This window comes from Penicillium alfredii (genome assembly GCF_028826965.1).
Source record: "Penicillium alfredii strain IBT 34128 chromosome Unknown utg000003l_segment0_segment0, whole genome shotgun sequence".
Lineage (NCBI taxonomy): Eukaryota > Fungi > Ascomycota > Eurotiomycetes > Eurotiales > Aspergillaceae > Penicillium > Penicillium alfredii.
Genome location: NW_026622700.1, coordinates 97752 through 110083, shown reverse-complemented (window position 1 = coordinate 110083; position 12332 = coordinate 97752). Strand labels below are relative to the sequence as shown.

Here is a 12332-nt window from a genome sequence, read left to right as displayed (position 1 = left end):
GGGGATGGGGGCATTGCTGAGTCCATGGCAGACGGTCTGTTGGGCGGTGCGTGGTGGTGTGGTAGGAGCTGAACTGATACAAATAAGGAGTAGTGAATTAGGAAAGGTAGAGAAATATGAATGAAGGACAAAAGACTCGACCCGATACTGTCTTTATATATACCTTTTTTATGTCTATACATCGAACTTTTAGTAATCGATTATAATGACCTTGGAAATGAGTAAATACCATAATAATTTTAAGGAAGGAGAATGTTCCAAACTCTAACCAAACCAAAATCAAAGGAAGGATTATTATTATTAGTTAATTAGTTCATTATTAAATTTTTGAATGACAGAGGAGAGAGAAGGGAAGGAAAGAAAAAAGTATAGACAAAAAATGTGGAAAAAAAAAGCAGAGAACAGTGGAAAAGAAATATAGGGGAAAATACAGGGGAAAAAATGTCAATAACAATTCCGGTTTTAGTTGAGCTAGGATATTTTGGGTTTAGGCTAGTTCGGTCATGGACTTATCAGTCTTTGTTAGCTGAATCCTAAGATATAGACATACAAAGGTATATAAGCAAATAAATATATATAGGCATAGGCATGGAAATATTGTGATATAAACTTACCAAATCTCCCCCGTCCGCTCATACGAGAGAATAGAAACATCATCATTGTTGCCATCCGTGTCAAAGAAGAAGCAGCAGCGACTGTTAAAGGCGAGTTTGGCATTATACGAGTGTTGCAGTGAACCAGACGAATCTTATTCAATAATTGAGCAACCCAAGGTAAGATGTTAGAAAAAGAATCGAAGTACCATTTCAAGATGCAGGTGCGAACATTGTCGACACAGACCCCAACACGCTTAGCAGCCATCACATTTTCTCATGAGCTATGACCAGTGGCGTCTTCTAGTATACCTCTTGCTTTCTCACTTATTAAACCCGCTTTAAGAGCGGACTTAGGCCCTTTATCGACCCCGTATTCTCAGCTGGCCTAACTCAGCCAAAGGTTTTGCAGAAGAGTCCTTGAATATTTCCGGATCTTCTAGTTAGATTCTCAGTTCCGTAGACTTGAGCTGCTCTTCAATTTCCGTGATTTGCCTAACTATCTCCTCGATCTCCGAATTCTTCTCGTTAATCGTAGTTATTATCTCCTCCTTTTCTTAATAAAAATTCTGGCCTAAATTATTTGGAAAATATTGAGAAGGTTGACAGGATCCCTTCGATAGACTTCGGAGGTAAATCAAAAAACAAATCAGACCTGAGAATTCGAGGTCCTTTGGACCGAAGATTCGGTAGAAAAGATAATGTTTTCTAACTCGAAATATTCGCCCACGAACGCGTGATAGCGCATCTCCTTTTGTGTATCTGTGGTGAGAGGGTGTTCCCTTTTTGCTTTTCCATTTTCGAAGCCCCTACGGCTTTAGAACGCGTGGAATTGTGAATTGAGGGGGATGATTCAGGAGTGTTCGCACTAAGAGCTTTATACCTTGCTCGAGGGTTCTCAAGAGCCATCCAATAAATATATGCCAAATAATATAATCGCCTGAATTAGAAGGCCATGGAGTTATTGTAAGCAATCGCGAGTGTAGTAAATTGTACTGCGGTGGAAATGCAAATGGCGAGCGATTTTGGTGGGTCTTGCGCCATTTCTGAGAGCAAAAAGAGGGGTTACGTGTGTGAATTCGGATAATTCAGTCCTTGGTCTGTGATTATCACTAAATGTTAAAATATTGTATATTCGTTGTGGTGGGGAGAGGGAGGAAGGAGGGGGGGAGGGGGAGATCTGAATATGGATTTAACTAATATAGAATAGTGTCGGAATGATTTTGGACCCATTTATAATAGGGGGAAAAAAAAAACAAGTGTCCACGGGTCCACCTAACCTTGGAAATATAGAAAATAGACAGGGATTAGTAAAGTCTTCCAAGGCTGTTTTTTAGTTCTTTCTCCCCCATCTTTCACTCTTTCTAGTTGTCTTAAGTCCGTTATCTTTATTAACAACATGCTATTCGCTATTCATAAAATCCTAGGCCCCCTAAAAGAAGATGAAAAGGAGTAGTGAAGAACATATACCAATGCTGCTTTTCTGCCACTCCTAAACTCACTCAATTTATCTCTTCGTGGAAGTGGTTGGTTAGGTACTGGTATAGATATGGGTTCTTCTTGATCTCCCCACATGGGATATGTTCGAGTGATGCCCGATACGTTTTCAGAACATAGACACCAAGCGTTACGCCATTTGTGAGGTAGGCATTTAATAGAGCATAACAACGCGAAAGGGGGTGGGACTCTTTAATTGGACCTCTAAGCTGATTGGCTTGCAGTTTCGGGGCATTTCTCAGCAACCAGACAAAGTTGTCATATTTAAAGATGGACCAAGTCAATCGACATGTGCTGCAAAAGTGCAGGAAATCGATAAACATCAGTTCTTTGGCGATAAGAACCAATAATTCCTCGGGTAACGCGTCGAAAGGAGCCATTTTGGTTTGGTGCTGTCTTCAAGATGAGGTTGCGATGAGTGATCGAAGGTTGAGGGCTAAAAGAGACCACTTCAACTTGAATCTCTTGTGTAGAAGGGAAGTTCGCCCGAAGACACTTGGGGCAATGCTCATAGGGGTAAATGGGAGATTGAATGAAGTAAAGAAACCTCCAGTTAGATTGAGTCGATTTATAACCTATTTATAAGTTTCCAGGTCGGGTTCAGACAACTACACAAGAGAGGGAGAAACCAGAAGAAGAGATGGTCCCGAAACGAAAATAGAAAAAAGAGGGGATTTGTAAACACGGAGTCAGAAAGAAACAGAGGAAGGAATAAGGAATAACAAAGCGAAAAAAAGAAGAGAAATAACCGAGTTTTTGACAAGTGGGAACTTGTTCTATATGTATTGAATACCAACGTCCAAGCGGAAACCATTCCCTATGGTGCGGTGTTGGAAGAATCACTAGTGTCTTTTCTACAAGGCGAACGGGAGCTTGACCCTGTTTTAGAGAGAAATCTTAGCAACGGACAGGGAGATACAAATGGTGTGCCGAATTCGGACGATCGACAACATCGCCAGTCTGTGTCTCTTACTGGAGAAAACTCAGCAAGAGGATTCCATGAACGAAATAGCGATCCTATAGTGCCTTCCTTATTAATTTAGAATCAAGTTCCTATTGTCTTTAATCCACTAGACTATCGTAACCTCGTTCTGGGTACTCAACTTCCCCTAGGTTCTCAATTTCCTGGTGTCTTTAATACGTTAGATTATTAATGCATCCCTCCAAACGCTCGAGGTTGTACCGCCGATAATTTGAAACGTATGGCATCGTGGGAAAAACTCTTTCACCGTGTCAGGTCTATGCGGACTCCGTGATACGAATTTTCTAGGTATTATCATTCATAATTATTTAGTTAACTATTTCCTCGCTAATCGGCGGAATAAACGGTTTCTCAATCACACAGCACGTATACGCTTTGCATCTGGTGACTCTGACTGACGCAAATGGTCTCTTCGCTGGTCGTGATCGCTTTAATGTGGGCCGATAATCCAATGTAGAGCGATGAAAGTCGATAATCAACGCCCGTCCGAGTTCATTATTCCAAAGAATATTGTCAGGCCGAAGATCCTGATGAAGGATTCCCAAAGAGCGGATTTTCTTTCTTGACCTCCGAATCTCCCGTTGAAGCCACGAGTTCTGCTCAATCGTTGCTGTGCTTTCGCCTCCCCAGCCCATGATGAGCATGTGACGAATTTCACCAGCTCCATGAAGAAAATAAATTTTTTCTAGGTCGATGGTCCCGAGGAAAACAGGTACTGCAGAGCCCTGGACTCTCCGCAGAATTTGGTATATCTGTGCTTCACGTGAGACTTCCTTCCAAAGTCCCGACGTGGTGCCCTTCCCGACAATTATTAATATACTAATACTATATTAATACTATATTATTATATTTGACTTTTAGAAAGTATATTTCTTTTATTTAGGTAAGAAAGAGAACTGTTGCTCAAGATTTTGAGTAGTATTAAGATCGTTTTGAGAGAGAGTTACTATAGTTTTCTGTTGATAGGGTCAAGATAATTAACAAAGATAGAGAGAAAAAGAGATAATATTTTCTAAAATAAATTTATTTATAATGTATTAAAATTGTCTTATTTTAATTATATTAGATAAAATAAAAAGTATTCACTAGTATAGGTATTTAATACCAAGTGTGGCCTAAATCTCTAATAGTGGCCCGAGCTAAATGCCAACTATTCATTTGACCTGTATGCTCTAAGTCCCGACCAGTGTTCTCTAACTGAATTACATTAGCTGGTCACGGATTTCGGCATAAGTATCTTTCCAGAAAAATCAACATTCCTCTGACAGGTTATGTGGATGGATCTTTCCTTATTTGTTTTACCATATTTCTAGCTTACAGTAGGAGCTACGTTATACCAGCGTCTTAGCAGTGATCTTACTAGACCGCGTTAGTTTCGTGCTGTTGGATAATTTGAGAGAGTGGAGAACATGTGACTTGGTAGAAAGAGATCTGCGACGTTCTTTTTGGTCGCGGGACCTGTGCTTTTGTAGACTGTTTCTGTTGTCCGGTCATCTGACTGGATGGAATAGCCAACGCCTTGGCCAAAATTGAACCAATTATATTCAATATCTAGAGGGTTTTATAGTGGACGCCGCTTGCGATTCGGATTTCCAAAGGCGATATTATGTACCACATTACGTGACGAGCTAGTGGGGCCCTTATTATTCTACGACCACCGATATGGCGCTTCAGAGGGGTAGGGACAGTCAAAGCTGTTCTGAAATACGTAGGCCAAAAAGCTATGGAAAGAGTTTGATGTGAATCGGCTGAAAGGTATTCGATCCGAAAGAACGCGATTTATATATCAACAATAATGAAAGCTACTATTACTCCCCTTTTTAAATCTGTCCGGGATTTTTATGTTAACAACCTCGATCTTTGTTATTCTGGCTAGATTTTTAGAGTCGGCTACGTAAGGCTGTACACACTCATAAAGCCACTTCGCACGCCTCTGTAGTTCTGGACTCCCTACCAATTCCTTGTATAGAGCGCAATACTTGCTTAGATCGCAGGATTCACATAATAGTCCTGCCTCTATTTCTCCTACTAGATTGCAAGACTATGAGTGTCTTTAGAAGTGTCTTTTACCGTGATCTCTGTTCCCCTACTCAGGGGATTCATATTAGATATAGGATACATAAAGAATAGGAAGAACCTATATAAGCTTTAAATAGAGTACTCAACAAGCCTCCATATTTACAAAAGTTCAACTCTAAGAATCTATAGTATAGAAGAGGGAAGCCAGGTATATACAAAGGAATACTGTCATATTTTGACCTTGAAAGAAAAAATTTATAAATATACTATTTAATTTATAAATAATATCATACACGGCATTGTTGCTCTTCATTTAACACAGGCGCTAGGGAAAAAGAGGTGAGTGATCAGGCTATTCGGCTGTAGGTTTAAGTGTCTGACCATGAGGAGCGAGATGGCTACTGCAATATCTCGAGGAAGTGACAGCGATTAGCCAGACCAAGAATCCATCTCATCATTGCAAGTGGGGCTGGGGTGACGTTCTCTGCGTCATACCATTTTCCTTATTGCCGAAAAGGTAAAAGGTAAAAACCTGTGCGTATTGATAGAGTTCCTAGGTGTTCAATAGCCGCTGGCGATATGAGGGCGGCTATATAACACTTCAGTCATGTGTACTCAGAATGCCCCCTTGTATCATATACCGGCTAACTGCAGACAAAAGGATTATCGGTACATATATATACTAGCCTGGGCTTTACTAGGCTTATTCAGCTTTTGTAACTGTCTTAGAGTTGCATGATAGATTTTCTTATGCCTTTATTACTTTATATTCTCCTGTAATCCCTTTGCGAAACTCGAAGTTACCCAAGGTATTTAGTATGCTGCTGATGAACTAGGATTCTCTCTAGAGGAGGGGGTTATCTTAACTATACTTAGGCCATGGAGCGCACTCTTAGTATTTTACGAGTATATGTTCGAAGGTATAACCTGATTCTTACGCGTCTGTATACCTTTGTCCCTTTTTTTGTGTTTCGTTGGATTTAGGGATTTGACTTGATTTAATTTTTCTGGAGTTCTTATTATTAAGGTATCCTAGAGCCATATTCATCACTGTATTTTTCCCGTTGTACGGCATTCGATGACAGACTTTTTGATATAGAAGAAAGGACTTTTTACTTACTCGAACTTGGAATCGTATAGTACCTCATCGTGGAGCCGTTTTACGTAACCATGTAACTAACTAGTTAGTTAGTTAACTACCCCGCTGACTAAGCGTTGGAAAGTTTGAGACAGTGCGCTCTAAGCCTGGTATGATAGTAAATAATAAATTGCCGCAATCATGGAAGAGTGCACTATTTATACCCCTAGGTTCGCTTGCATTGCTATAACCTTCACGTTTCGCTGCCAACAGTGATTGGAGAAATATTCCTTGTTTGAAAAGATGTTATTTTCCCTTTTACATCAATTTTGGTTCCATTGTGCCATGAGGCGTCTGCTCCGCGTCTTCGGGCACACCCCTCGCCTACCCCCCTCCAAGATGGAAGCCTCAATAACGGAGGCTAGGGGGAACGTGGCAGACCGAGCTGTTGATTCTCATCGACAGTTAAGGGTGGTGGTCATTGGTGCCGGGATCTCGGGGATTCTGGCCTGTGTGCGGTTGGCGCAGAGAATCCCCAATCTCGAACTATGTGTGTACGAGAAGAACGAGGACGTTGGAGGTACCTGGTTTGAGAACCGGTATCCCGGCTGTGCATGTGGTAGGAACCTATGCCCCTGCCGCCGGCTTCGAGAAGGATCAACTGATAGAGCGCTCAACAAAGATATCCCAGCCCATACCTACCAAGCCACCTTCGAGCCCAACCCGGAATGGACTACTAACTACGCCTTGGCATCTGAGATCCACCGCTACTGGAAATATCTTGCACATAAATACGGTTGCATGAAATATATCAAGCTGAAGCATCAGGTATGCGAGGCGGTCTGGGATGACACGAAGTTTAAGTGGCAGTTACAGGTAAAGAGAGACCCAGCCAGATGCAAAGCCTAGGGGTATCTAAGAAATTGCTAGATTCAAGATCGGGACAGTGGCACCACGTATCCGGATCAATGCGAGGTTTTGATTCAGGCTACGGGATTATTGAATCACTGGAAGTGGCCAGCGATTCCGGGTCTTCATGAGTTTCAGGGTAAGCTAATGCATAGCGCATCCTGGGACGAGAGTTACGACTATATGGTGGGTTTGACTAGCGTTCCGCATAGTCAGGGGACTTACAACTTCTAGGGCCAGCGGGTTGCGATTATCGGTAATGGATCGAGTGGTATCCAGATAGTTCCCGCTATGCTGCCGAATGTGGCACACATTGACCACTATATACGAAATCCGACGTGGATTGCCCCGTCATTCGCAAAAGCCTATCTCGATGGGCGCGGACAGGCACCCGAGAATTGTGATTGGCTCCCTTATATGTTCATCGGCTGCGCTAACACGAAATGGCAGTCGCTTTTCCCGAGGACGAGAGAAAAACGCTTCGGGAGGACCCCCCAAAATATCTGGCAATGCGAAAAGGTAGGCCATGTTTGACGGGGCCTCTGGACGAACTCTCACTAGGTCAATAGGTCTTGAGCTAGTTTTACAGTCTGTTCATGGGGCCACGCTCTTGGGCCACCGACAACAAATCGCCGCGCAGCAGGAGTTTACCCGCCACATGGACCATTGTCTGACCGATCGGCCCGACCTCAGCGACGAGCTAACGCCCAGCTTCCCGCCCGCATGTCGCCGGCTGACCCCGGGCCCGGGCTATCTGCAGGCATTGAAAAACGAAAAGGTGAAGACGATCAAGTCGGCAATAGTAGGGGTCGACACAACTGGCATTATCACCGCAGACGGACTGCACAGGCCGATCGACGTGCTTGTGTGTGCAACGGGTTTCGATACATCGTACAGTCCCCGCTTCCCGGTTATAGGCCGAGGAGGTATCTCGCTCGCAGAGCGGTGGAAAAACACCCCCGAGACATATCTGTCGATCGCTATAGACGGCTTCCCCAATCTTTTCCATTGTCTCGGACCCAATTCCGGACTAGGCGAGGGAAATCTCTTGCTTGTGATCGAGCGAATCGCCGATTACTTCACTGAATGTGTACGCAAGATTCAGCGTGAGAATATTATGGCCATGACACCCCGAGACGATGCTGTTCGGCGCTTTACTCAGTACTGTGATCAGTACTTCTCAGGAACGGTATACAGCGGCGAATGCCGTAGCTGGTACAAAAGTGGCACAGAGGATGGGCGCGTTACAGCCCTGTGGCCCGGTATGCTCTCTATACCACGGGATAACAGCTACGTGTTAATTGTCTATATAGGCTCATCGCTACACGCAAAGGAGGTATTTACACACCCTCGCTGGGAGGACTTTACATATGATCATGGCGGCAATAATCCCATGGGCTGGCTAGGTGACGGGTGGACGGAGGACGAGAAGCGCGGTACTATCAGGGTAGATTATTTGGATGATGACAAGATTGACTTTCCTCCCGTGCCTCTGGAAGGATCCTAGTCAGGGGGCTCCCAACATACGTGGTATCATTCACTGGGAAAGGCGATATGTAGATATCCCATGAATTTCTGACTAAATTGATCATTCCCGGTTGCCTGTTATCAAGAGAAACCGAAACCCGGACGCTCTAGCTCGCTTTGTTGCAAGAAATATATCAATAATGTGGAAGCAGTCGGGTGCATATTCTTTGCCCCTGGTGCTTTGAGCCTACGCAAATAAGTGATGTGGCGTTATAATTTTGTCTTAGTCACCAGTGATTGACTTTGATGGCTATATCCGAGGGTACGCCTCGAATAGTGAGAATATACTGACCATGGCGCCAGGAAGTGCGTGTTTATTCCAATTACTACGGAGCGTACATTTGGAAGTGCATACTTGCAGAGGTAAAGAATCCAGACTATTTGGCCCTCGATGCCCTCTAATCCACGAAATTAGCTTGGCGCAGAGAGGAGGTGTTCGCTTTGTATTTAACGGAACGGAGATACCAGTCCATCTTCAACCTCTGTGGTGTAGGCGGGGAGCTCGCAAGGGCTTGTTGATGGCTCTCCAGCCTGGTACATTTCAGTAGGGGTCTTGCAAATCGAAGAGTGGCCTATGGAGCCACTGGGGGTGATCGTAGACTCCCTAGACTGACTCGAGTGGACGGGTAACTCAACCACCCCACCCACGGTGCGTGTTTGCCTCACTTCCCTATGACTCTCTGACTGAATCTGCCGTCCATCCACTTCACTCGGGCCCCTGGTATGGGGGAACAATCCAACGGCGTGGAGCAATTGCCGAAGAAGCCCATGCCGCTCATAAAGACAGCTAGGGCAGTCACGTTTCCATCGCCACACACACAACCATAACATAGAAACACATACGCAGAGAAAAGGAAGCGAGATTGCTACGGCAGCCGGTACCACCCATTCTGGTCGACCGACATCGCTTCTTTGGTTGGCTGGTGGAGCGGGCGTGGGGTTGTTATAGGGATACCAATGTGGGGGCTGCCTCGGGTAGGCGGAACTAAATAGTGAAGGCAGCTCTGTGTTCGCCCAGGTCGCTGGGGCGGTCCTGGTCGCCTTTCCCTCGCCACTAGAATTGGCGGATTAGCAGGAATATTGATCCCCAAGCTCCTCAGCCGATGGCCTTACCTGCCCCCAATGTTATGAGTGAGCACGGCCGGCACGCGATATTCCTGCCACGAGTCCGGCCGATAGGATGTCTGGAAGTCTAACGAGTTGAGGTTCAGAGACTGAACGATCCCCCCCTTTACGCACTGGGAAGGGTCCTTGAACCGACCGCCCACGATGAGCATTTGGTCCGGGAACACGCGAAAGCACCGATGCCCGCTGCGACCATGCTCGGTGGTTCCGACCCGCCCCTTCACCCAGGTAAAAGATGGGAGGGAGAGAATATACACATCATCATACGGTGTGTGCTCTGCATCCTGTCCGTCGTAACCACCGTAGATATATATATTATGCGAGCTACCATCCGAGGCGGATGCCACAGCCGAGCAGAACAACGTGCGGCCCTGGCGCGGGATATTGCCGGTTGTGTTCTGGAGATGCCTGTAGAGCGTTAGTGTCTCCTCTGGAACCATAACTGGGAGAGAAGGCGGGGGCGTGCCATTTTCGGTTCGCGATATCATAAATCGGAATCGTCTCCATAAACCCTGGACTGACTCGGTCCTAAAGGCGGTCTTAACTGTGGTCCTTGTCGACTAACCCCGTGAAGAGACGTACATTGTCTTCCTTTTGGGAAGCAGAGAGACCCGTGGGATAGATACCCTCTGGGTGAACGACCCCTCCAACGACGGCCAGAACCCCCTGTTGCGATACCGGGATCCAAACCAGCTCTGCATTTGCCCGCCCTGAGATAGCACTCGGTAAGGTGATGTTTTCCCATGATATATCGTCCTGGCCGTTGCCCAGTTTGACAGCCATCATACTCTCGGCCCTCGTACCCGCAGAACCATTATATGCTGCAACGGGACCCCAGTCCTTAGCGTGTATGCCACTGAAGTAAAAGCCTAGATTCTCGCTCGGAATGGAGACATCAGCTCCATTTGTGATATACCTAGTAATACCTTTAGGGAGCGTGCTATTAAAGAAGCCGGGTTTCCAGGATGAAACTTTGGTCTCCGGAGCATACTCCTGATAGACCAAGATATCGTGGGGACCGGGCATGCCGTGGCTGTCACTGGGCATGGTCAGGCCGCTATGTAGTAGTCAGGGTTGATGTGTGCAGAAATCTAGATAGAGGGCACTCTCACCCGTAAAGCACAAATCCATAGCTGTTCCCAAACATCGCACCGTCTTGAAAGTTCATTGGCGCATCACTTGGATGTGGATTAGAGGAGAAAAGGCCGGATATATTGGTGGTTTCGATATCAAAGCCCTGGGCGAGAGGTAGCGTGAGGAATGTATCTTGTGAGCCACCTATTTGCAGGCTGTATGTTAATTATAGGGCCCATTCTGTAGAGGGCAAAACGCACCATCATTCTGCGGGGTTCCATAAGTCCCATCGGAGAGGCCGCTGTAAATTCGTGAGCTGTCAAGGCGCGTCAAGGAATTAAGGTACAAGACATACCTTCTCCACCATAATGAGCCCCCATTAAAGTGTATCTTGTCTCTAATCCAAGCGGCTTGGTTTGTCAAAAGGATGTTCCATAGATCAAGCAGACGGCTTACCTTGATACTGCGACCAGTTACACATTGAGATATTGATTGGCGCCCGCCATTTCTGTCCCCTAGCGGCTGCTATGATACCCGCAAGGATGCAGAACCTCTGTGTGATGGAGTTGGGGAGCATTTTTCACGTCGAATATAGCGAGAAAATGGTAATTTGCAAAGTGATCGTTTCCAAGGTCTGTGTCTCTGCTTATTATATAGCGCAGGCTGGAACCTGAGGCCACAACCTGTGGAGACATGCTTATTTTTCTGTGGTTTTACTTACCAAAAATTACCTGAACCTGTTGGGAAGGCTTACCGAACCATGACATCGCCCTGTCCTTATAGTGAAGACCCGCGTGTGCACGCATTCATATATACATATACCTGAACAGAGCCATATTTCCTTACCATGAGAAGAAAGCCTCCTTTGACAGTCCTATTACTGCTATTTACTGGGGAAAGATCAAAGTTAACTCATGGAAGGGATCAAAATGCGGAAGGAAAACTTCCTTTTAGAGAGAATCTACTCTTTGTTCTTCACTAAAAGCTATATTATTCCAATCTCTGGATAAAATGAAAAGCGCGTCTATACCACCAAAGGACAGGGATATAACCACATCCCTGTTTAATTCTATGTTGGTAAATTATGGCGACGACATACGCTTAGGCAGAGGCCACTAAACCTGGATGAATGCGTAGTCTGTGGTTTTGTTCTCTCTCTCGTAGGAATCAGATATTAATATAAGTTCCGTGGATTGTTTTGCTTCAAGTCTAGTCTATGATAAACGCATTTATCTGATCTTTGCGGCCCCAGAGAAGGGTCCGTCCTTAGAAAAGACACGATAAGAGAAATATATATCGGAGGAACATCTTGACGCTTATTCCGAAGAAGAATGAGCTAGTTACTGGCTTTACAGCGATCCGCGATAGAAGGTGTGCCCAGTCAAGATTCACGACCTGGAGGTGTATATAACTGTTAGTGACTTAATCACTTGAAAGACTTAGGTCTGTCCATAGGGTCCAGTAGTCAAAAGAAAACTAGATGATAGCTATCCAAATAGTATCTTCCATTATAAACAGAAATCGCCAT

General features: G+C 45.1%; 2 protein-coding genes across 2 annotated transcripts; one reads left to right on the top strand and one right to left on the bottom strand.

The window, feature by feature from the left end:
• Positions 1-6514: 6514 nt before the first annotated feature.
• On the top strand, positions 6515-8585 carry NUU61_001606 (flavin-containing monooxygenase; the record flags this gene model as incomplete). The annotated part of the gene is made up of 6 exons (XM_056652188.1): positions 6515-7045; positions 7100-7264; positions 7313-7478; positions 7529-7597; positions 7648-8340; positions 8392-8585. The coding sequence occupies 6 exons, from the start codon at positions 6515-6517 to the stop codon at positions 8583-8585; spliced, it is 1818 nt and encodes a 605-aa protein (XP_056515117.1).
• A 1129-nt stretch (positions 8586-9714) lies between these two features.
• On the bottom strand, positions 9715-10777 carry NUU61_001605 (Kelch repeat-containing protein; the record flags this gene model as incomplete). The annotated part of the gene is made up of 2 exons (XM_056652187.1): positions 9715-10269; positions 10313-10777. The coding sequence occupies 2 exons, from the start codon at positions 10775-10777 to the stop codon at positions 9715-9717; spliced, it is 1020 nt and encodes a 339-aa protein (XP_056515116.1).
• Between the last annotated feature and the right edge of the window lie 1555 nt (positions 10778-12332).